This window comes from Accipiter gentilis, chromosome 3, assembly GCF_929443795.1.
Source record: "Accipiter gentilis chromosome 3, bAccGen1.1, whole genome shotgun sequence".
Lineage (NCBI taxonomy): Eukaryota > Metazoa > Chordata > Aves > Accipitriformes > Accipitridae > Astur > Astur gentilis.
Genome location: NC_064882.1, coordinates 42,386,475 through 42,412,698, shown reverse-complemented (window position 1 = coordinate 42,412,698; position 26,224 = coordinate 42,386,475). Strand labels below are relative to the sequence as shown.

General features: G+C 39.9%; 1 protein-coding gene across 4 annotated transcripts in view; it reads right to left on the bottom strand.

The window, feature by feature from the left end:
* Nucleotides 1–23,006, bottom strand: part of KDM3A (lysine demethylase 3A) — a 31,705-nt gene extending 8,699 nt beyond the window's left edge. Inside the window, exons 1-15 of one of the 4 annotated variants that reach the window (XM_049830992.1) lie at nucleotides 22,843–23,006; nucleotides 22,064–22,252; nucleotides 19,234–19,389; nucleotides 16,940–17,050; nucleotides 15,261–15,363; nucleotides 14,258–14,382; nucleotides 13,698–13,770; nucleotides 13,525–13,613; nucleotides 11,185–11,336; nucleotides 9,586–10,157; nucleotides 8,103–8,304; nucleotides 5,540–5,754; nucleotides 2,331–2,483; nucleotides 2,005–2,100; nucleotides 1,551–1,678 (exon numbers count right to left, since the gene is read on the bottom strand). In XM_049830992.1, coding sequence (XP_049686949.1) covers nucleotides 1,551–1,678; nucleotides 2,005–2,100; nucleotides 2,331–2,483; nucleotides 5,540–5,754; nucleotides 8,103–8,304; nucleotides 9,586–10,157; nucleotides 11,185–11,336; nucleotides 13,525–13,613; nucleotides 13,698–13,770; nucleotides 14,258–14,382; nucleotides 15,261–15,363; nucleotides 16,940–17,050; nucleotides 19,234–19,389; nucleotides 22,064–22,234 — 2,346 coding nt within the window. In that variant the 5' untranslated portion in view covers nucleotides 22,235–22,252; nucleotides 22,843–23,006. The other 3 variants (XM_049831003.1, XM_049830983.1, XM_049831012.1) reach the window with 3 other exon arrangements.
* Between the last annotated feature and the right edge of the window lie 3,218 nt (nucleotides 23,007–26,224).

Genomic DNA, 26,224 nt, shown 5'->3' with positions numbered 1-26,224 from the left:
CAGACTCCATCACCTCTCATGACAAGCACAGAAAGCCAAGTTCCCAGATACATTTTCTAGCAAACCAAATGCCATTTTAATAGCAGCACTCTCACAATTCTAGTGATAGCTGATGTTCAGACCAGGGCTATGCTGGAGGTCTAGTTCAGTAGACTAAAACAAATACATAGCACTCCTAAATTTTTATCTTAAGAAGGTGGCAAAAGTCTGCTCACCTGACAGGTCTAAAGTACACCTGCATATGAGTGCAGCACTGGCCTGGCCAGCACAATCCGAGCACAGGACTACTGTACATCTCCTATGCAGCTGATTTATCTACTCATTTGGAGACTCTAGGTAATAGACTAACCAGAACTACCGCTTTGGCCTGGGATTCCTGCATGACTGGCTACATTTCTTCTCTCTGCTCAAATACTTCCCAGTCAAGAAATTATTCTGCACCTTTGTCTGCCTATTGTTATATTCTTTATTTCATCTCTTAATGACTGCTGATGCTTGGTAAAGATTCCAAACATGACATAATATAAACTGCTACAAACTTTAATAGTCTTATCCTCATACAACCACTGCAGTACCTAATTTTACAGAAAGAGAGGTATAGATAAATTTCAATGCAGCTGATTGTCCAGGGTCATAGAGAAAATCTTCTGAAACAGAAAACTGAAGCTAGGTCAGTTGTAGGCTAACTTTTGAATCATATAAACATCTTCCTCGCTTTTAACACATCAAAATATTTTTCGTCTCTTCTATCGATTACCAACACCAAAACCAAGTTCAGCCTGCTACTTACACTTGAGATAACACATTTATTCTCAAAATAAGTTTACGAATAAGCATACAACAAAATTAAAATTACTTAATTCAGCTGGTTTCTTGTAAGATGCTGCAAAACTAAGCCATAAATTTGTGCTCTATTTTTAAAAGAAAAATACTACATCCGTTTACAATTAAACATACAGTAGGATTTTGTTTGTTTGGGGTTGGTGGGTTTTTTTGTGTGTGGTTTTTTTTTTTTTTAATATAATGAGCAGCAAACATTCCATCAGGATTCCCAGAGAAGTCAGTGCTTCTCCATGCTGCTCTAGCCTTCAATTTTATTCATGTTTAGTTCTTGTATGAATTCTAGTGCTTTTCCACCCTACTTATTCTTTTAGTTGCTGCATGTATTACATCTCCAGGACAAAAGGGATAGCCTACACTTTACAACCATTCCCACTAGTCTGTACTTAAGACAGTTCTCTTAAGGGTTCTCTCAGTCTAATCCTATTTTTGCTCTAAAAAATCCTGAGCATTTTTCAAGGATAGGTCACTTACTGAGGCATCAGTGTGTCAGAAGGGACACAATGAGATTTTCCCTAAAACTTAAAAAAGACCTGAACCAGAAAGATGAATACTGAATACAGATTTTGAACAAAGACCTACACAATAAGGTTATCGGTAGTAGTCAGGATTGGCATACCTACAAAGTCAATTAACATAGGCTTCCAATATGGGTAGTAGCCTGAGGCAAACCTGTACTACACAGACATAGTGTAAGACAGTAGCAATACCTGTTTTGAATCCTCCTTTAGAGTTGGCTTTGATAGCGTCTTGAACTGCTTATTTGCACAAGGACAATTTGCCTTTATTCCCCATTTTGTTCTTATAGAGTGAACAATATCACCAACATCGTAGAGAGCTGAAGGAAAAGAGTCATTAATGAGCTCACATGTAATTTGAACATCCAGCATTCAATAAGATTTTTAAAAAAATTGTGTATGCTATGCAGGTAAACAATAGTACACAAACACAGTTCATTAAACAAGACGTTTTGCTACTTCTTCATAAAGGTCAAAGATAATAAAATAGGATTAAGTACACAGGCTGTTCCAGTCTTTGGACAATAAATACTAAGCTTTTACTAACTTTATTACTAAAAAACCCCCTCACTCAGTACAATATCAACATACAAAAGACAGCAAAAGCCTATAGCATTTTTTCATCCCAATCAGATATTTAAAATACCTTTTCCGGGAATTATTTGTGTAGGCATTAGATTCTCTGGTTCATGTACCTGCCCCTTCACACATTTAAACCAGGAGAAAGTATCTGAGTCATCATCTGTAAAACAAAACCATTAAATTGTTTTATTAGTACATCTTTCATCCTCCTCTGGAAAGCTACATATTTTACTATTATTGGTATACCAAACCACAGGTCTACAACATGTTCTTTTTGCTGGGAAGGCTTATTGCCTTGTTGTTTAAGGTTGTTATTGACTTCCAAGTTCAAAATACAGGTTTTCTTTCCCCTCTCCCCCCTTTGTTTAAAGTAGCAATATGCATTCTCACCTTCATGGATGCTTTTTTTCTTCATCCTGTAACAATCCACACACACGCCAAAGCCACACTTAGAGCAGACCCAATGAAGGTTGAAGATTGTGGTGTCACAGACATCACACATTTCTCGAACTCCACGAACTGCACGCTTCCAGGCTACCTGTCCTGTGATAATTGACAGATTAGTCAAATTATTAGTTTAAACAAAACAAAATATTTGCATCTTAAGTATAGCTACATTGAAACACTTTAGTGATATAAGACTCAGACTTGGTTTTGTATTGGAATTCCAAAATAAAGCCTTTGCTGTTACAGATTCAGAGAAGTAGGTCCAAAACAGCGTCTAAGCAATCAAGACCATTTTGCTTTCTCCTGTACAGCACCAACTGCATCTCTTACTCCTGACATGTATTTGTCCAAGTAAACATGTGCACTGCTACCATTCTCATAAGTGAAATTCCACAACTAACCTAGAAAAAAATTAAGCTTAGCTTACTAGTAGTAACTTAATGTCTAGCTTGGCAGAACCAGCTTGTCCTTGCTCTCAATTCAATAGCATAATGGACAAATAGTCTATAAATATATCGAAAAACTACTAAAAGGAGGAGAAGAACTATCAGACATCCTCAGAATGGTGAGTTCTTCTCTGAAGAACTGACCACTGCTGTTCAGGTTTCTGATGTACTCACTATATTGCACCATTCCTGACCCTAAGTCACTTCTTCAGTTCCCTCAAAACATCTCAAATGTTGGCAGTGTCCTCCAAAAAAAATTACAAGCCCTTCCAAGGGCTTGCATTATGTACAGATTATTTTAGCCTGATCTTCATTTCATTACATTACCAGTTAGAAAATCAGACTAGACAAAAAGTACACATCTGCCTCCTCCTACCTCCTTCCACACTTGTAACTTCTCTGAAACTTTTCTGCCCACAACATTTCTTAATTTTAAAAGCAAGTTATGAGAGACCATGGCCTAACATATGCTAAAAAAACCACACCAGGATCCAAGACATCTGTTGCTTTTCTTCTGTATAATGCCCATTAACTATGTATGGAACAAAACCTAGAATAGCTTGGCACAATTTGTTCTTAAGTAGGAGGTAAAAATTGTTTGACTACTTGCTTCAAAATTCTTCCAGGAGACAGAGGTCTAAATATCACCAGCTCCATTCTTTGCCTTTTAAAAACCATGTACTATATTTACCATTTTCTAGGCCAATCCTCCAATTTCCCCAAAACAGGAAAAAGGTGGGGTTTTTTTAATCTTTTGCATGTCATTTCATATTTCAGTTTTCTGAATTTTGTCCTTTTCTACTCCTCCTATTCTCTTGTTTCCTCTCTGTAGTTTGATCCTGTCTCCTTTTGGCACTTGGTGGCCAAGGAACAATGTGACCTCACAAGCTGTTCTTTCTACACTGGTCAATCTTCTACTACACAGGGATAATTTCACTTGTGCTTTTCTACTAATCCTTTAAGGAACTCTCTTTAAGGAAGCTCTCCCAAATAACTTCCCCCCTCATACTTCTTTGTCTGGTGGCTGTACCTACCAGTCTGGTGACTCACTAGTAAAAGAGAGAAGGGCTGACCCCAAGACATACTGTGGAATGCAAAAATATTCAAACATAAACGATCCCCTAAAAAGTAGTATCCGAACACAATATTTTGACATTTTGGAAAAGGTCAGTTTGTCAGAGACATAGTTTTTATGAAAAGGCATCATTTCAACTGAACTCTGCCCAGAAAAAAAGTTTACCATAACTTCAAATCACGGTGGCAGAAGAATCTACCTTTATCCTGTGCCAATTGAGTAAACACTCTTTCACTGAACTGTTCAAAGAAGAATGAGTATGTAGACTGTAAATCACTTCTTTCCTACCTAGAGCATTAAAAATACCCTCCATTTTAATGAAATTGAGTTCCCTTCCTCTCACTAGACAGGGCAAAAACCAAGAGGAATTCATGACATTTTGCTCCTTTCAAACCAACTCCAGAACTCACGTGCCTTTAAGCAGAGAATGTTTCTGCTAAGTATGCTAACAGATGCATCCTCTGCTATTAAGAAACAGGATATCTCCCCTTTGCTTCATGTATTCCACTCAAAATTTCATCCTTCTGAAAGTGTTTCAGTATTCCAGTCTGTACCTCTCTGGCTATTGATACTTTGGCTTCACAGGCCTGAATATGTTTCAGTTCAAGCGAAAAGCAGAGCTTGCAGATTCCAAGTAGTCCAGGGTAAGACCTCACAGGAAGCATTTCTGAAACATCGAGTCTTCCCTCCCCTTTTGAAGGGCATTCAGGCTTGTTCAGGTTTTTTTATTCTGTGCAAAACCTTGGGAGTGACTGGTAAACTGATACAGTCTTTATAGAATGTCAGTACTACCCATTTCCAGAAAACATTGGGCAGACAGTATTCTAAACTGTACTGCATCTCAGTCATGTACTTATAATCCAAAAAACAAACATTGTTTTAAGAGTCATTCTACTCCGAGAAGTGATTATGCAAGATCACAGCCTTCCCCATTCGTCTGCTCATGTTTGCTACAGAAAGGTTCTGATATGGCCAGAACCCTGTGTTCAAGGATGCAAGGTTTGCCTGTTGCAGTGATGAAGCTCTACAGTCAGTTACCCCACCAATAGCACCTCTCTAGTCTATTCCCAGTAGGGCTGTACATATAATTACTTGAAACAGTCCTACTGGAAAGTTTCCGGTAGAAGAAAAAAAGATTTCTTTACTGACTTGACAAGCAGCATTAGGTCCATTATGCAAGAACAACAAAATAGGACCAAAGCAATCTAACAGAATCTGTGCAAAATGAAAACTTCCCTTCATTTACATGCTAAGAATAGATTGCTGTCAGCTGCCTGCTGGTTTGGGTTTTTTGCTTTGGTTATGGTGGTGGTTTTTTTTCTTTTTTTTTAACACTTTGATTCATAACAGAATTACACTCTGCAGCAGGAAAAGTCATTTGATAAGTTGAAAAAAGTCTTCTGACACAAAGAAGGGCAGAATTACTTTTCCCTTTCCCCCTACCTGTGAGCAAAGAGTTGTTGACACTAGTTCACACTGGATCTTAACCATTACCTCTGAGAAGAGAGGGGAACACTGAAGTCTTACATGCCATTTCCAAATGCATACATGCATTTCCACACAGGTCAGAAGCCTGAAGTTTCACACAAAGCTACTGAAATACAGATTCTTTTAATAAAAATTGATCTTACTGTGTGGTTCAATAGTAGACATAACTTCCTTTTCAGATATCACTAGCTGACAAAAGTGGTCTCCAATGTTGGCTAGGATATACTTTGCTGTGTCGAGATCTAGACCGACAACATTCTTTGATAAAGGCAGCCACAAGCTAATAGCCTCAGGGTCATACTTATTTGGAGTTAAGAAACCTTCCTCACGTAATATTCCATGCTTATTAAATTGCAACCTGTGGAAAGAGAGGGAAAAGGAGAAAAACCCATCATATCAAATGTTTTATTAGTTTACATTCATTCCAATGAGTCAATGCCTGAATTACGAACACGTATATTGTATGTCAATGAGCTTAACTCTTAACGGTTACAACAAACATGCGTAAACATACTGGTCATTAGCCTTAAGCACGCTTAATGTACTGCTTGTTTAAAAAAAGCCTCAAAACATCAGTTTTTGTAGTAAGGTACATTTCCTAACAAAATGGTTTTTTTATTCACACAAAACCAAATCAGGTTAAACATAATTTTTACAATGCACTGGTAACAGTAAGAATGTAATCTAGAACCAAGTACAACTCACAAGAGAAATTAGAACACCTTAAATATAGAAATTATTCCAGTAACAATTAATTGGAAGTAACTGCCAAAAAAATAATCACAAAAAATTTGAGTAAGATATATTCTTGAGTGATTCTGAGTAGGTGGAAAGAATGAGATCTGTATTGTTAGTAGTTTACTAACCAAGAACTTCAAGAGTTCTACTCATGTTTTCAGGAACACTTCTACTATATGCTGTAGAGGAAAGTTGACTTCTGATGACAACATGTGCTCACTATATTATTAAGTGTGGCAAGAAAACACGTGCTGACAACTGATATCACCAGTCAAACACCATCTTCAGACTTTGCAGATTTCACATTCAATAAAAGGGGACGGTTCCATCCGCTTCAACTTCTAAACTGACGGATTCAACTGCTTTGAACTGCACTGCAAGTCTGGATTTTTACCCTGAGAAGATGAATTAGCATAGTCTGTTGTTACTCTGGTCTCACATGTTTTTGAACATTTCAATTTATGTCAGATTATCCCAAGACTGACTGAAGTAAAATCTCTAATCTGAGGTTAAATAACAGATTAGTAACATATCTTCATTATTTTTAACCCTTTAGCTACAAAACTTGCAAGGGATGTGGCGGAAGAAGAATAAGCCTCAAGAAACAAATGGAAGAGTGGAAGAGGTTTTGGTTTTTTTTTATATTTGTCACTTTTCTGCTTTCAGTTTTCTCTCTTCAGAAGGTCTTCAGGCCTATAGCTTCTTTTTATTCTACCTAGAGACCCAAAAGAAAGTCATTCCTCTGAAAATCAAAAGGAAAACTGAGATTAAGTAAGCTTCCCATCTCCCTTGTGATAAATAGTATTTTTGCTTTTCCTCTCCAATACCACAAGTGTTACCCTCTTCCCATAAACCAGTCTATGCCTCAAAGTTTAAATGGGTGTGTGGGGAAATAAGAAGCAGCATGCAACAACATCCAGATATGAGATCAAGTAGTTCATGGAAAAAATTCACACAACTTGAAAACAAAGGAAAGGACATGTTAAAAAACAGCCAGAGACTGCAGTTTGACAACATCCACCCTGGGCTTACAGATAGGCTTCAAGTAACAGTTTAACACCCTTTTTGACAGGGTTTCTCATGGAGTCTAAAGAACTAAGGAGGTAAAACATCAAAAGACTTTGACTGTTGAACTCAAGAATCAGGCTCTGGGGGCATGTAGGTGGGGGGTAAAGGATCTGAAGCTTCAGATTACGTTTGGAAAAGCAACTACCACTTGGCAGTCACTGGGTTTTCCTTAAAGTTGCCTTGCTGATCCTCCTCATCTGCCCTCCTGAAACCCAGCAAGTCTACTGATTAAATGTTTCTATAGCAAGCTTAGAGCAGCAGCACAAACTCATGCATAAAGTGGAACAAAGAACTGAGCAACACAACGTAAATTATTATTTTACCCATCACTATTCCCTGACTCCAGCTGAAAGCCCCTGGCCACTTACAGCAACTCTTCCACAGCTGTGGATATATGTCTAACATTTCACATGTCCAGCTGCCAAACTTTGGGAGACATGCATGGAATCTACCCTCTCACTAGTATCTCCAATACTACTGAGCTGTAGCACTCAGACTCAACTCATGTTGTTATCCCATTGGCACTCAGCCCAGAACAGCAAAATAAAGAGCTGAAAGTCCTGCCAAAATATTTTCTACTCAAATTAAGCAGTCAGAAAAATTCCAAGGGCTAAAAAACACAGGCAACATCTCATTAGGTAGGTATATTAGCCTTATAGCCTAACAGCTACACACCAACATCTAGCAGTTTTGAACCAGAGACCTAATGAGACCATTTTTACCAAGTAACTGTTCTTTCATCTGTCCTGGAAGATGAAGTCCATGTTATAGCTAACAGTGAGCACTCAACAGCCCCCTTTCCAGAAAAGGAAAAAAGGTCAGATGTCCAACTCGGACATGGGGCACGTTATCCACATTGAAATAATATAAAGGTCTATACTGAGTCAAAATTGTTCTTACCTTCTAAAGTGAAAGAATCGACAAAAGACAGTGGAGTCTCTTTGCTCTTTGTTCTTCCGGTAACTGTCCAAACGGCATTCCCTGCATTTATGCAGGTGAGGTGCAATATTATTGCAGGAACCATCCTGTACAAATGCTTCTCCACTTTGCTGCAGCTTCTTCACTTTAGAAGCATCTGCTAAAATTGACTTCCGAACAATTACTGCAGGGAAGAGTAGTGTAGATTAGACAACCTTCAGTTTCTCATATAAAGGTGCAAGCAAATGTACTTTAGTGAAAGATCCATGTCAACTTTTCCTATAAGTTTCACATTACATTGAAACAAAGTTAGCTAAAACATTTGCAGTTGGCAGAAACCTCTTTTCAGGTCAGCAGAAACTTTCTCAAGCTATAGTTCCACTGGAGTCATAGTCTGCAGACCCAAGTTTAACAGCTCCTTTCACTCCTCTACAGAGGAACATTTTGAAAGAGCGTCTGCTTTTAATGCAAGTTCTTCAGCCACCAGGGCTGGAGTACCTGAGCACTGAGTAGACCAGGGCATGACGCAACCACATTTGACAAGCGATGAAGATAAAAATACAACCTGGCCATTTCTCAGTCCTGTTTTCACATTTCACAATGCAACAGCTTTCAACATCTTACTATAAGAGATGCCAAACCTCTCTCTTCCTTCCACATTGCAGGTGAGGCCTAGCAGGGAACAACAGTGACTGCTTGGCTGGCTGGGTACCCTTGTTAATTATGGAATAGCACATGGTAATCCAAGACCAAGCAACATGAGATTGGAAACTAAAAAAAAAAAGAGGTGGGTGTGTAGGGAGATTCCCAGAACCCTGAATGATCAGCTATACCGCCTGATGCACAGCACAACACGTAACATCAGGAGTCCAGCTCCCTAAAGAACTACAGCCTTTCCCATTCTGTCCCATGCAGAGAACTTGAAAGCTCACAAAGTGGAACTGGGCCACAGAAAACAGAAACAAGGTGGGTTGTTTTGGGGTTGGGTGGGTTTTGATGTTTTTGTTGTTGTTACTTGGGTTTTTTGTCAGTTTTGTTTTCGGAACAGTTACTCAGTGAAAGCCCCTCTTGGACAAAGTTTTGCTGAGAACAGCTTCCATCTCTCACCATGCTTACAAAATATAGGGCCACTGCTAAAAAAACCCCCCACTCATTATGCCATCAGCATTGCATTCCAAACAGAACTTTGTTTTTGTAACCCATTTTGCCATTCTGTTCTTGCATACATTTTGCAACAACTTATTTCTAGAAATTATTGATAAGTTCTTTTCCTTTATCAGGAAAGGACATTTTTCTCAAATTTATTGCATTCCTCTTGTAAAATAACCCACAGATGACTCCAATTCCAGATACACTCACACAATTTACATTACTCATCTTGCATACATTACAAAGACCTACTTGTATGTAGATAAACAGCAACTACAAGGACTTTCAAATGACAGGAAATTTTAAAAATACTTACTATTATCCTGGACCTTGGCACTTCCAGTCCAAAAGCTTTCATTTTCATTTCTGTCATAAACAATCTCATTTGAATTTCTTCTAATAAAAAATTCCATGTCTGTAAGTTCGTCGATCTTGTTTCCTTTGTGGCTGTTCTGGCTATTGCAATTGCTTTGTGATTTAACTCCAGACTCGGTAAAAGAGTGATGATGAGCATCTGAGGTTGAGGGTCTACAATCTAAAGTCCGCTGCAGTTCAACAGTGCTACTGACTCTGGGTATTGCTATGGAAGAGTTAATATGTTGCAACTGTTTTACAGAAATGCATTCTTTTGGAAAGTTTGTTGTGGGCTTCATAAGAGGTTCATTTGTATTTTTCAGGTTGGTTCCTTTTTCATTAGCTGAATCAGCCAAAGATGAAGATCTTGATGTTGTCAAAGAGGTATATTTACCATTTTGATCATTAAGATTTTCCGTTTGTTCTTTAGATATAAACCCCACTTTAGGAAAGGCCATCAGATCTTCCTTCAATGGTTTAATTCCAGTATTAAGACAAGACGGATGAGTTTCCGGCAAGCTTCGTCTACATGTGCTGAAACACACAACATGCAATAATTAGACAAACAAAAAGGTGTCAAACAAATCAGGGCATCAGCTGCTCAATCTCATCACATTTAAAGCTTGAAAGAAGAAATTTAATTATATACTTTGAATTCTGATGTTCCAAGGTTTTAAATTTTGTGTGAGGTTAAATAGGTTTGTGGTTTTGAGATTTGGGGTTTTTTTGTTGTTTTGATTTTAAGAGTGGACAGAATGATAAAGCTGTACGCATATAGAGGCACACAAAAATTTAGGTACTGCAGCTACTCCACTACCTTCTCTCACAATTAAACAGCTACTTTCTCATTTTCTCCATGCAACAGCTGTATAACTAAACGCATTTCACTTTCATGTCTGTGTGACAAGATTTTAATACTCGAAGGAACTTCTGGCTGGCACTGTAAGTCTATACTGGAGACAAAAACAGTCCCCCACAAAAAGCCTAAATGAAAAAAATTGTTTCTGCATTTATCTTGAGATATATACTCAAAAGTAAGTGGGGGAAAAAACCCTATATTACTTCTTATAAAGTAATATACAAAATTCGAGTTTTCCTGTCACACCATTTCTACCATCATGTTCATTTTTGTGACAGAACTGGGGATAACAAAGTTTAAAGACACTGGTGTTCAATAGAAATATAATTACGGACCTGTACTTGATCTGCAAGAAACTATTGTACAAGACACCTGCCTGAATGTGTTCTATTTTTCTTGGGAGGTGGGCAGGAATGTGTTTGACAAAGAGTAGGCACCACACCTATGTAAAACCCATCAGTTTACACATGGGTACAATGAAGCAGTAACATTGGCTTGTGACATTGAAGGGCAACTACCTCAAAGATAAAAAAGAAAAATATGGCATAAGTAAATTATGTACCCACGGCAATTAAGTCTAACACTCTTCTGTGTCAATATTACAGAAGACTAGTTACTGCAGTTCTTAAAATGACCTCTGAGTTTGTTTTGCTAAGAATTGGAGTGAAAAAAAGTCTGCATAAGCACAAAGTGCTTCCTTACCCCTGAGGAGTTTCTGCACCAAGATTGGGTGGTGAGTTAGCCGGCAGGGGCAGGCCTTGATGCCTTTGGTCTTTATTAGCAGGAGTACATCCTAGCAATGCTTCACCCAACACGGTTGGCACTGACTGCACATGTCCCTGACTGGGAGAAACCTGTAAGGGAGATTTTAACAGTTAGGAAAATTGAGGATAACAGAAATGTTGCTTTGCAGGGTTCAGCTTAAAAAGAAAAATACATTAATGCTCTTCCCACCATGTTTAATAAAGCTCACTGAAGTCCATAAGATAGAAAGACAGAGTGTCCTTTTAAACCTTATAGGTTCCACGAAACACTGTTCATGTTAATTCCTTCTCCCCCAATTAACAACAAACTTTTGGGGGGAAACACGTATTAACAAGGTGGAAAGGAAGATAGAAAGCTCCATTCTTCATAACTGCCAGTGCAATGATCTTTCTAAAATAACTGCAGTAATCAGAACTCAGAAATAGCTTTCAGAGCTCATCTGAAAATCCTGGAGAAAATTAAAACAGCAAAGTTAGTCTGACAACATTACCAAAAATCTAGATGCGGACTTCTTTGTAGTGAGAAAATCTTTGTACTGAGATTCTAGAAAGTGTTAAGTAAAGAAATCCTGTGCTGATTAAATCACCAGCCTCACAAACCTACAATACTTTTAGCAATACAACAGGTCTACCAAATTAGCAAGCATCTTTAAAAACAGTAGTTTCCTGTGGGGGTCCTTCCTCAGCTCCAACATCCATATTCCACTCCCACATGCTCAACTTCCAGCAGTAAGTTACACTACAGACTCATTACCATCAACTCCAAAATATTTCCTTTCTGCTTTGGTATAACACAGCTGTCAGGCATCGAGAGGAGCTCTCAAAAAAATGATTGAATTAATTAACTCCATATTAGAAATCAGAGTACCATCACACACAAAGTAAAACAAAAAAACAGGGCTTCAGCTTATTACTCCCATATATTCACATCCACCAAAATCAGAGAAACAGAGCATCTGCTTTCCTTATTAGGAAGTACGCTCACTTGTAACCATTTTGAGAAAATAGTTGCAAAACATTTCCCAAAGAGTACAAAAGTGATAAAGGATCCAGCCCTTCGAAGGAAGGCAGACTAGAAAATTAAAAGTAAATAACTTCACTACTTTAAGGAACAATGGTGAAACAACCTACAAATTCAGATCATGGTAACTCTTCTGCAGGACATCTGGAATATGAAATAAAGACCACCTTTTGCGTGTATCAAGCAGGCTGCTGAATATGCAGAAAGCTAAAGAATGGCAAACTGAGCACCCAAAAGATGCTCAAGGTACTGAAGCACAAGCTACAGAAACAACATAAGCAGAGTCTGACTGCAATGCACTACCTACTTCATGCAAATTTGCTGCGTGCTTTTCCTCTGCAGTAAATACTAGATCACTCTTTTCATTGAGGAATCTTATCCTGTACTTGCTACCTCATGCCGTATCTTTGTGAAGCCATTAAAGATTTCTAATAACAATATCCAGTCATTAGCCAGATCTACACAGTTGACTCAGCCCAGGACTGACTGCACAGAAGCCAAGAACATGAAGCCCCCAAAAACCGAAACAAAACCCAACCTTCCCACCCCGCCACCACTCTAGAGCTTCCAGAAGGCTACTCCCACCTAAAATGCAATTTTTTGGTCTGAAACACTGGGACAAAATTACAGGGCAATTTTGAAGTACTATTCCTCAACAGTGTAACAGCCAAGCCATTATTTTTCATTTGCATTTCTATACTTAAGTTACCCAGATCATCTTTTGACCTTTGAGGCAGTTTTTTTAGATCTCAGTGATACTTGGCAGGTCACTCACAAACCAAATAAATGTAGACACGGAAGTATTAGAAAAGTAGTCACATTCCCTCTTTGTACTGAAACAACATCCTTCCAGACTGCTGCTTGCGTAGCTTGAATCCTCAAAGCATGCAAGTGTAGCTGAAGGTTTTGGGTTTAAGTACAAAATAGTTAAAGAAAGAACATGAAAAGCAAAGGTTATAAACTTGAGAACTGCTTTACGTTTTCTCCCAGTACAGAATACATGACCAGGCAGGCTAACTTCTAAGCAGAAGCAAAAAGCACAGTTAAAAAATACAAGCTTCAAGGCTCAGTAACTTTTTCTCCGATTATCACAAGGCAAGATGTTTTACCCATGCCTAGACAAGTTTCAAAGAACTCAACACACCCTCCCAGGGATTATATTTATTATTCCACTTTCCTATCTAATCCTTATTTAAGGCTGTTCTGAGAAATGTCATAACCATTATGTAACAGTCACATAACATAGTAAGACATTACCTCAGGAGAAGATTTTGTGTGTTTAGCATCAACACTTCCACTATTCTCAGATGACTTCCTTTTCACACCCCCAATTCTTTTAGATTTATCTGGAAGAGAAGTTGATCAAGATTAGTTTATTTGTCAAAAATAGGCTACTTAGTGTTTGAAGGACAAACAATAATAGCTCTTACCACATTTTCCATTGTTGTCATATATGATTTCAACATGAATTAACTCTGGATCAAGAGTTTTTAAAGCTGGAATCTTGCAAAGGAACAAAAATAGAGAAGTAGCCATTTAGAGAAGTGAAAGTTACTGTTTAATCTACTTAGCTGTTGTGGTATAGACTAACCTCAGATATTTAACTTTTAGGCTCTTTGAATACTAAGCTGAATTTAACAATACATTGCTGTGACAGTGTCTCTGCATGAAAACACACATATAAATTGGTACTTCAGAGCACTGTCTACACAGCATAGAAAGCAATGAAACCAGGATTATACATTTACATCTTCAAATAAAAATTCCAGATCTCCCTCATTTTGTGTGGAAGACCATTTGTTATTTGACAATTCTACCAGCAGCATACAGAAACACTTTAGGGTAATAGATTATTCTGCATTACACTGATCACAATTTTTTTTTTAAAGCTTATTACAGCAAGGACAGAATTAAAAATGGTGGGGATATAAATACAAGTTCTCACCCATTCCCCATCTCCATTTGTAAACCCACAGCAACTGGTTCTTACCTCCTGACAGTTGACTTCCAGAGTTCTTGTAGCTGGATTACCATTGACGACAACTGCTGTGAACCACTGAGTAGATGGATCCAGGCTATAAATTCTAATTTTTGAACCAATGATATTTTTTCCACCTTAAAAATTGAAAAAATACAAGAAAAGGGAGCTTAAGAAAAAGGAAGCATGACGATCACCACAGTTACCAACACGAATTTCTGAACAGTACTGCATGCAAGATGCAAGTAAACAAAAAAACCTGGGAACCTTGAGAAAACTTCCACACAGCTGTGGGGATTAAAAAAAAAGCATGATAAAACTTTTCCAGCTACCTCCTTCCTGGAATAGTTCAATTAAGTTTTCTGGAGGTTAAGACATGCAACAGAGGCCAGACTGACCTCCAGATTTCAGAGAGAGAAGCGTATCAGTGGACATGGAAACGAAGATTCAATGATTAGATGTGAATTTTTCACTCTTTACAGTACTGCAAATGACAACTCGAAGTTGCAATATTTACCTTTCTATAAGACATTTCTTGCATATACAAGCACATGACTACAGATATGCTTGTATGAACTCAGTAATTAAGAATTTAAAGCTGGCAAATCTAAACCTAACAATTTTAACTTGACTAAAAAAGTAGTCTCTATAAAAACTTCCAAGCTTTTATATAAACAAGCAGCAGACTGAAAAAAATAAAAATCAAGCTAACTGAAACAATAAACAACTCCAAATAACTTCAGTGACAACTGCTACAAATTTGATATCTCTTTCACAAGTGTCAGGCCATCTATACATGCCTAAATTATGTAGACACTCTTACAAAGGAGATATTTGAAACTTAAATCTCTATAATCCTTCACATTTTGCATTCACTGCTGTGAAAGTGGAATCAGTATTTTAAAAAAGCTTTTATCCCTAAACCAGATGACTGTAATTCACAGCATCACTGCAAAGATCTCCCTTTTGACTTGACTGTATATTGCCAGTTTTCCGCTACAGAGTATGCTCGTACCTTGCACCAAGCGCGTTTCGTCGAGATGTTTCTTAACCAAAGCCTGAATTTCTTCGTTAACATTTTGATCATCCTTAAGAGGAAGCCTGGAACTGTCTACATCCTGTTGAGGAAAAAAAATAATATAGAAGTTAGTATTAAGGATAATGTTTTTGATTAACAAAACCCCATAATATTTAGAAACAAAATAGCAATTCATACAAGTCCAACAAGTTTCTCATTACTCAGTGTACCTTTAGCTCCTAGGACACTGTATTTATTGAGACAGACATTTCCTTACCAATGGATCGACCATCTGCAAGCCAGACTGAAGTGAGCTCTCCAGGTCCACTTTAATATTGTTCTGAAAATGATCTAGCTTTGTTTAACTACATTGCTAATGAGCACTAAGTTTAACTGAATGACCCATTTTTTAATTTAGGATTTTAAGTTTTCAGAAGCAGCAACTTGTAAGTGGTCCTGAGCAGATGTAAATGCAAATATTTTAAACTTTGTTTCTACTTATGCTAATAATGCCAGAATCCAGTCTACGTCAAGACACCATTATAAGATGTTCATGTGAATGAAAAGTCAGCTACATCTAAATCACTCATAATTATTCAGCATCAGGTATTTAAATTTTAGGGGTTTTTCCTCTATTGTTATCTAAAACAAGCTGCTTGACAACATTTAAAATTGATTCTGAAATGGAAAGTTTACAGCAAGTTTTTACCAATGACTCAGAGTGCTAATAAAAAAAGGGGGGTTTGTGTCTGTTTTTTTCTTTCTCCTAAGCACGGCTCTGGTATTTGTAAGCAGAAGGCTGAAGAGCTCGTCATCAAGAATTTGTTATTCAAGATGCCAGAAAAGCAATCTTCTCTGCTGCAGCATTGAGATAAGGCTTCTACATGAAGAAATCTCTACTCTGTTGTTGAGCCAACACAGGCAAGACAACAATCTACAACTTTAAGTGATTCTTTTGTTAGCTTCTCAAGAGGAGTTGTCTACTTGCTGACTGTTAACAGGTCAAAGTAGAACACTAATGATGGCACTAGGAGCAGTCTCAACATGTGACATCTATTACTAGTTTTATTCAGACTCTTTATAGGTCTTGAGAGTAGTTTCCTGAAAAGATAAATCCATCATTAGCACATACTATTCTTTAAAATGTCTGACCAGTCAGTCACACAGGGCAATTGTTTCAACACATCTCTCCCTAATTTTCACTAACAAACTTTCCTCCTGGTGCTCCATAAAGGGACTATATTTCAACCATCTCATTTACATCCTGCCCAATTCTTCATTTGTTTAGAAGTGATGTGTTTCTATTAGATAGCAAGTTTTATTCCAGGCATGCAACTCCCTTCACAGTAAAGACAGTTATGCTCACAAGAACAAAGGGAAACTATTCCAGATTATCCCCACCATCAGCATAATGCAATTGCTGTCACCTGAGCTGAATAACTGTCCTAGCACACTCCCTCATCCAGCTCTCTTAAGTGGCCGCACCCTGGATTGGCTTCAGGTTTTTAATCAACAGACACATTACATTCAGAAATGATATTTGAGTTACAGCAATAAACACCTACTCCAAGTTTTAACCCACCTAAAATTTGCATTTAGAATGTATTGACTTGACATAACTTAAATACCAAGATAAAAGATTTATCTTCCACCTTTACATTGCTATACAAGGTTACCTGAATGGGTGTCAAAAGGTCCTTAGAAAGAAAAACACATCTCTCTTCACCAAGATAGCGTACTGAAACCATTGATCCCAAAACAGCTTTGTCCACTAAGGATTTGTAAGTCTAGAAAAGTGATAGACATTTTCTTAGAAAGACAGTAAGATCTCATCATTCCTCATTTGCATTTTAAAAATTTCAGTTTTGCATCTATTTCTCTGTTAAGATACCACATCTACATGTAACTCTTGAAACAAAGCAAGTTTCTAATAAAATTCTAATACATGCCTAATAAAGGAGGTACTAGGCTATACTTGAAATTAATTTCATTTAGTAGAATGAGTTAGAATTCAGTTCAGGTGGCTGTCATTAACAATTATTAATCATTCATCTCAACATGAAGAATTTACTTATACTAAGAGTTCTAATTGTAGATATGTTAATGAAAAACCCTCCTTATGGTAGATTGGGGAATAACTAGCAAATCAATGAAGGCCTGCTGCATGGCTTACATTGAAGTTCTCAAAGCTCATGCAACATTGATAATACACTGAAGCCTTAATTTAGGCATGTACAATGACTTGGATAGCCTCATAGTTGTTATACCACTGCAGTACAATGATGAAGTTGTGTTCAGGTATACCAAAGGCTTTAAGAACAGACAAGAAACAAAAATTTCCTTTAAAAGCTTCTGAACTCTTCCTAATAAGTTTAAGGTTAAATTTTGTCTAGTCCTGCAGTTACAGCTCTGAGTGGGTAGGCATCAGGAGTCTGGAAGATCAGAAGTGACAAGAATAACTCCTGCCTATGGGGAAAGGTACATTGGTGCCCTATTTAACAGAAAAAACCAAAAATCATTCTGATAGAGTATGGGTTTGGGTTTCTGAAGGACTGAACAAGCAAGCAAACAAAGACTTTATTCCCCTTTGTTGTTTTCACTTCAGTTAGGACAGCATTGGCAAAGGGACAGTATCACCAGAAGAGGAACAAGAGTCTTTCCAGGAGTGACCAGGCATTACAAAAGTTCTGCAAAGCTATTCCATTTGTCAGAAAGATACTCTCCCACTTCCTTGAATCAATATGTTGTAATCAAGATTTAAATAATTAATCCACACACCTCTTGTGACCCCTTCTTTCCTGCCTTGTGCGGTGGCAAAGGGAGAAGTAGTCTTTTTTGCCAAGGCAAGCTCCAGTATTGCACTTTACTTTATCCTACATCATTCCTCTGCTAAATAAGCTTTGGAACATGTACACTGCATGAACTAACACGTCAAATACATCATGAGGAAGACCTTATGCATAAATTGAAGACAAGTATCCAGTAAGAAATGTTCAGATACTTGGAAAGGGACAACAACTAAGTTTAAATAAGCAGGTTTTCAGAACCTTGTGTCAGCAAAACCTCCTAGTAGAACTGCTGATATTAATGCACAGGTCAGGAAATAAAATTAAGGATTCATCCTTCCACTTCTCCCATCATATTTGGCCCTACTTCCAATAAATATCTGCTTAGGTTAGCCTTAAGAAAAAAGCTCAGCTAAAATGCAGCAGTATGAATTACACTATGTACTTTCTACCTAGCAAAGTTAAGAGCATTAAAACATGGACTACAACTTCAGCATAATTAACATACAGAAAGTTTACATCTTCATTTACTTCACAGCTACTTTTATGAGTAGCAATATACAAAGTAGTCCAGTAAAACTATACTAGCTGAATACATTAAGAAATATTCCCTGTTCACTTGTACTGGCTAATTTGCCTAGCCAGCCATGCATGGCAGTTACAGAAAGCTTAGTTCTCTGGCTTGCACAGTGTAGCTCAGGTTTTTATATGCACAAAATCCAAGTCTCAAGTCCTCTGTGCCAGGCAGCCATCTCATAAGAGTCATTCAAATTATTTTTGTCTCAGATCAAACATCACCGAAGAATTAACAGTACTTGAGGCACAGTAAAGCAAGAATTCAAGATAAAAATACAGGCTATCCTTAGAAACCTATTATTTACCCTTTTTCTCTCTATTCTTAACTGCAATTTCATGAAAGAAGGAAGAAACATGAGACTAGAGGAAGAAAGAATTAACATTGTACAGAATAGTGGTTTGGGAGGGAAGCAAAAGTATCTCTAGCCACAACATACCAACTTAAAATGCTTACAAGCTCTGCCTAGCTCCAGCTGTACAAAGAGGTTTAGTCTCCCTTAAGAGTACACGAGTAAACCTGTACCTGAGAAATTCACACTTGTAACAACATTGTACTTAGAAGATGGAACTGCAGAAACAAAGTGAGTTAAGGCCAAGCATATACTTGCCATTGCAGGCCACTGGACAGGAGACATAGAATTGGCTTGAGATTTTCTTTCAGCCAGTACCAGCTTTTGCTCCACCAGGAATGCTTTCATTTTATGGTTGTAGACTTCTATCCATCTTCTTTTTTCCCATGACTCATCATCAAATTCTACACAAATCTACAGAAATGAAACAAAGTGAAAGAGCAACTAACCATAAAATTCAGACACATACAACAGGGAAAAGAATAAACACCAATTTCCTCAAAAAAAACCCCAAACCCACTGGAAGTCCTTAAATGCAAACACGATTATTGCCTCTCTATCACACAATCAAGCAACCACTTAAAGCAACCCAGGCTGACCTAGTATTTTGTAAGTGATAGTCAACGTTAACTGGTTTGTCATCACTACTGTTGCATAAAACATAAATATTCTTATTTAACTCTACAACCTTCCTATCTCAAAGTTCTCTTCTGCTCAAGGACAGTTAAATGTGTTAACTCTGCCACCAGTGCTTACAAACAGGGAAAAACACACACACAGAAAAACCCCTAAAACACGAAAGGACTGTATACAGTGGTATAGTGGCAACATGCATTTCCCACAAACTGTAAAATAGAATACTTGAATAAACAAGCTGTTTTTCCAGAAATATTTTACAAGTCCCGAAGAAAAACTTTAGTTAATTTATTGAAAGCACAAATGACAGTAAGCCAGTAAAGTGATCAAATTATATAATGTGAAGAAGGTCATTTGCTGCCTGCTTTTAACTGGTATTTATCTTTATGAATCTCTGAAGCAGCTAGACAAACTTTTCAAGAGGAAAACAGTTGTCACTTCACAGCAAAGACATGGTATCTTAACCAATTTCTTTGGGATGGCATTACCCTTCTTTCATAGGCAAGATGAAGAGATCAGCAAAGAATTGGGAAAGACCACAAATACAACTTTGCCTGAATATTGGAGTGTCCTGGTAGAGAACACTACTCTCAGAAAAATCACTCCCTCCTCCCATAAAATATAACAATCCAGTCTAAATATATTTAAGTAATTTGCCCTAATCAGCAGAAAAACCTCGGCTGAGTGAATCTTAGAAACATTCCCTTGTGTTTAGCTTCCCTCTAAGGTGAAAGGCAAGTAAAAGCATGCACACAAAACAGCATTACCACAGACAGGAGTCGTAAAACTAATGGATGCAGAAATTAATTTAGTCATTTTGAAGTTCACAGAAACAATGAAAGAGATAAGCAAATAACACAAGTACCAGAACGGCTTGTTTTGTCTATAGTATCAACACTGCACAAACAGGAAAATACAGTTGAGAAAACACTTTCAGAAGTAGTTGACAGGCTTTATATTCTGTAGCTTGTTCCTGACACTATACAAAAAGCAAAATTTGAGAGATTAAATATTTCTACTCCTTTAGAGGCTCCCCCCGCCCCCCCAAATCCATTACTATTTTGGTCTAACTATACATTACTTTCCCACAGAGCTGCGAGAGAGGGAAGGAGATGGCATGTGTTTTGGTACAAAAGCTCTCCACGCCTCAGTTGTCTACTTTGCAACTTCTTTAACACTTTTACTGGAGAATTAATTAAGTCAATCGCTTCTGGCAGAACCGTAACCAGTTACATGACTCACAGTGAAGTCCCCAACAGCACCTGCTCCTCCTCCTTTTAAGTCCCAGAGAAGGACCTTAAGAAGAGCTTTCTGCAGCAGCAACATTCTCCTCCTCACTCCAAGTACGGCATGGGCACAGCCCCGCTGGCCAAAGATGGAGAAAGCTCCACCCCTGCCGCAGATCCACAACAAGAAGCCCGGCCTCCAACAACTTTGGACTCTTCCTAACAAAGTTTACACTTTCAAAGAAGAGTTAGAAACACCTACTGTTTCATCTTGTTTGACAAGGAGCAGGTGTTTCTTCAGTTAACCTGAGGTTACAAAGTTCTTCTCATTAAAAAAAACCAAAAAGGTCAAGGAAGCAGTTTTAATTGAAAGATGGTACTGTTCTTGCTGTCATAGAACAGCCTGCCACCAAAGTCCCTCGCAGAAACAAATAAGATGACCACGTAACAAGATGCAGTTACTATAACAGAGTTTTGTCCTGAGCAAGTACTTTGTATACTGTAGTAATTGCCCAGACATGATTGAATAGTTTTACTGTCTACAGTTGCCAAATAGCCCCTTAAGACCTTCACAGTCAAACTGTGAAAGTCGCTTGACTTCCAGCCAAAGTACATAGTTAACAAATTACGCTAAGCTTGCAATAATTGATTGTGTTCAAAAATGCCGTTGGTAATCATTAAGGAGTGACCACCATACAAGAAGAGTCCAAGAAACCTCCAACACCGTAAAAGAATTTGGTGCGTCTTTCAAGACAGTAGAAGTACTTCATTACCAGCTACTCCAAAGAGCAAGAAAGAAAAGTCACCAATCCCAACAACATAAAAGAGTTTCGGTTTCACCTCTGGGAAAAAGAAAAATCTTTCACAACTGACAAGATCTTAAATCACATTTAGGAAATACACAGAAATAAAACCTAGGCACAGCAGGTGCAATAAAAACCTGAAGTTCAAAATGCTGGTGGAAGAAAGCACACTTATAATTAGCTTGAGATAATTTCCGGCATTAGTACAAGCACACTGGGGGCTTTAGCCAGAGGTGCATATGTTTTCAAGCACATTAAGCAGGGAAGTTGACCAAGACGACCTCTCTCCCCCAACAACAGCGTGTATATATATATATAATCTGTCTGTATACACACACCCACACGCATGCACGCACATGAAGTTTCCAGGTCCCAGGGTAAGCAGTCTCGTTTTAGAAGGTCTCTTTGAAAGTTTCCGGTTACCTTCAGGTCTTGTTTGGATATGTCCGTGTGTGAAACGGCTCGGATCCTGCCTGACTTCCAGGGCCATTCCGAGATGCGACTGGTGTCCCACGACCTGTCGTCTTCCTCTGACAGGCTGAGGAACCTCTTCCCCACCAGCAGGGACCAGCTCCCCTCGAGCCTCAGCACCATTTTAACTCATCGGGAGGCCTCCAGGGAGGAAACCGACGGAAGGAGGAGAGAGAAAACAAACAAACAAAAACCAAAAACAAACAAAACGAAACAAGGCGTCGGTCAGCTGGCAGGCCGCGCTCCGAGCCCCGCCGGCGGGCTCGCCCCCCGCCCGCCTTTCCTCACAGGGAGCCGCGGCGGGCGGGAGCTGCGCTGCTTCCTTCTTCCTCTCCCCGTCCTCCTCCCCCCCCTCCCTCCTTCCCTCCCCCGCTTCTTTTCAAGCGGCTCAAGCCGAGCCCTCAGACACCCACAGGATGCTTCTTTGCCCACAGTCCTGTTAATCATTGCCTCAGCGGGGGCGGGTGGAAGGAAATACCAGAAAGCTGCTGCAGTGCAGCTCCCAGCGATTTCCACCCCGGCCGGCCGCCACCCTGCCTCCTCAGCCTGCCCCCCCCGCCCCCCCCTTCGCCGCCTCTTTGTTCCCTCCCCCCCCACACACGAAGCCGAACCGAGGGCCGGCAGCTGAAGGGAAGGCGGAGAAGCAGGCGACCGGGCCAAGCTCCTTCCGGACGCCTCTCCGACACCCCCTCCCGCCCAGACAACCCCCGAGCCTTGCCCCTTACCCTCACCTGCTTTCCTCACCACCACCACCCCTCACAACCCGGCCCCTGACCGCCGGTCCCCACCCGGCACAGCCCGCGGTCACACGCCGCCCGGGCAACCGGGCTCAGCGAACGCGGCGCTTCCCCCTCCGCCCCCAGCAACGGCCGCTGCGACGAGCGATACTACTCGGCCCCGCGCTCGCGCTCGCGCACACCCCCTCGCCCGCGCGCGCGCGCGCCCGCTCCCGCCCCGCCTCCCCCCACCCCGGCCCGCGGCCGGCCCCCGCCGTTCACATCCTTCGCTCCCATTGGCTACCCGGCGGCGGAGGGGCGGGGCTCCCGGCAAGCCTCCCGCTGCGATTGGGCAGGAGGGGCGGTGCCCGCGCTCCTGGCCGCGCCTCGAAACCGTTGCTCAGCAGATGGCGACTAAAAAAGAAGTATCCTTCCGCAAGGCTGAGAGGGAAGGAGTCCGCCAGCCCGCCCACCTCCACCAAGGGTCCAGAGACGGGGCCCAATGGAAAAAGAAACATGTTCTAGGCCGTAGCGCGTCTTGAGGCTTATGCTGCTGCCCCCGGCGAGCTGAGCCTTAAGCCATAGGGGCCGCCTTTGGAGACGGCGGAAGGATCTGAGGGAGGCAAGAGGCGTGAGACGGCCGCTTATACGTGCGGTTCGCGGCGTACTCAGATATAGCACAGGGGGAGGGGGCACCTGTGGGGCGCTTCTGCGCAAGCGCAGAGCGGCAAGTTGCACCTGCGGGGGCGCTGCGGGCAGCCTTCTGCGCACGCGCAGATGGGGCAGGGCCTGACACCTGCTCGGGGGCCGCCTCTGCGCCTGCGCACTAAGGTCTTCGGCGGCGCCGAGGGACGGGCGGAGGCGAGGCGGAAGCGTCTCACAGGCCACCATCTTGTTTGGCTGCTTTGGAGGCTGAGGGGGACTGGGAGCAGCTCGCTCCTGCATGACAGGAGGAGCTGCAGGGCAAAACAGTATCACACGCTAGAGGTTCCTTGGGAGGATGGCAGGCGTTAGAGAAGGTCTGGTTGCGGTTGACCTAGGTTGTGTAGTTCTGTCTAGAAGCAAATGCCTTCCACCATCTCAGATCCCTCATTCCTTTCATGCAAGAGCTGCATGGCCTGTGGCCAAGATCATAAGAGAAGCAAGTAGTTAAACTAAGAATATAGGAATGAGCTAGCTGGTTGTATTCTGCAGTGACTTAGCAAGACACGCATACTCATCTTTTACCACGAGACTTTCTTACCAGAGGATGTGGGAGGAAGAAGACCAAAAATGAAGAAAGTACCCAAGGCCAAGAAGCTGTTGAGTCATCAAGTTTACTGGAAACCAGTAGTGTTAAGCTTATGCTTTCTCTGGGGTTCCTTCTGTCACAAGAGATGTCTGAGCTCCAAAAATCCCCATCAAACAGCAGCACAGGCTCTGCTGCACGTGGGATATTCCTGCTATGTTCTGGTCTCATCCTCCATTTTCTTACAGAAGCCAGTCCCCTGCTTTTGTTAAATGCATTTTTAAAGCTTTTCCCACCAACTTGGTTCAGGACTTTCCACTGGCCACTCGTCACTGCTACATTCAAACACACACATGTATGAAATCAAAAGGCACAAAAAATTGCGTCTGCGCCATGGTGAGGGAGTTACTGTCCTTCACACCGTGGAAATCAGGCAGCTCAAGTTCCTTGATAACTTCAAGGCCTCTTCGGTGATTCTTAGCAACAAGATGAACCTCGTAATATGTAGCGTTTTCAGCAGGGAAAACAAACAAACAAGCAAAAGTCAATAATAGAAAATGAGTCTAACATCAGCAACTGGATGCATCTTGAAGAAGTACTTGTTAGCAGGCACTGAAAGGAAAAATGGGTATGTTTGCTTCTCAGATTTAACTATTTAATATATAGTCCAGACCTCCAAAATAGAATTTGTGTTAAGATACTGTATGAAGTAAGCTATATTTGAAACGACCAAATTACTTGTTTCATTGTAGATATTAGGCTCTTGTAACAGCAGCTGTACAAAATATATATCGTACAGGATAGGTGTTGTATACCCTCCTTATTTAAAGCCCTTAGTTTTTGTGCATACACAACACTTTGCCTCAAAGAGTAGCTGGTTAATACATACAGGAAGAGCGATGTTAGGCAATAAGGAAGCAATATTAGTCAATATAGTAGATCAAACTGTTGGTAGCACTCCAGTTGCCTAATGGTAATTTTTTTTTTTTCCATGAGCACCAGAATAAAGCAAAACTTTAAGGAGAGGTTTGAAAGACAACAGTGTGGGTTTTGTGAATGAGCAGCTCCCACGTGCAAAGAGTAGCATTAAGATCGATCAGAGGTGGTTTAAAATTTAATGGTTTGGGTAGGTACTGGCCTAGAGGGCCGAGAGTAAGAGGGAAAGCACAGGGTGATGGCTACAGTGACACAGTCCATGAATGAACTTGAAAATGAATTTATACAGGAGATGATGCTAAAGAAGAGTCATATGATCAAAATGCAACATTCTGAATGTACGTAAACTAAAATAAATTAGCAGAAGCCAGAAAAGATGGTGAAGCAGACAGAGTACAAGTTGACAGGAGCCTTGGAAAAAAAATCAAGCATTCAGATTACAAACAAGCTTTCAATCCTGAAAGAGTAGAGGTATTCAAAACCCAGGGGCTAGAAGTTGAAGCCAGGTAACTTAAGATTTTTTTTTTTTTTTTTTTTTTTTTTTTTCATTTTTAAGCAGGGAAGATAATTAGCTACTTGCTTCACTTTCATAGGATTCTTCATTCCTTGAAGAAGTTAGATCAGGACCAAATATCTTTTTTAAATTATTTAGCTTCTTTAAAGTTATAAATTTGGGGTAACCAGTGAAGTTCTGGGTCAAAAAGTCAAAGATACAGAATTTTAAATTGTGACTACAAACATCTATCAATTTGTTGCATAGTTTTAGAATATATTTCCCAGGATTTTAACCACACAATATGGAAAAATAAATACTGTTTTTCTTACCTGATTATTTTATCACTGCTCACAACAGTCTCCACAAAAACTAATGTCTGTTAGAAAACCTTTGTGTATATATGCCCACCCTCACTCACACATTGTGCCAATAGAAATATCAAAATGTTCAGAAATTACTTTCAGACTAACACTATGATAATGGCACAGATGCAGTTATCTCAATGTGGATTATATACATCTCTCAAGAACAAAATGCCATTTGAAAACAAATTAGTGCTGTAAATATGCAGAACTGATTAAACTACAGTGCAGCAGATTTCAACCTGTTCTTCTGGGTGCAAGAAGTCTCAAACATAATTTTTTACAGCCAGCTCTACGTACTGGATTGCACTGCTAATAGGTAAGCCTTTAGCTCCTATTTGAGAAAGGTGTAATCTCTGCAAACAGGTGCTCTTT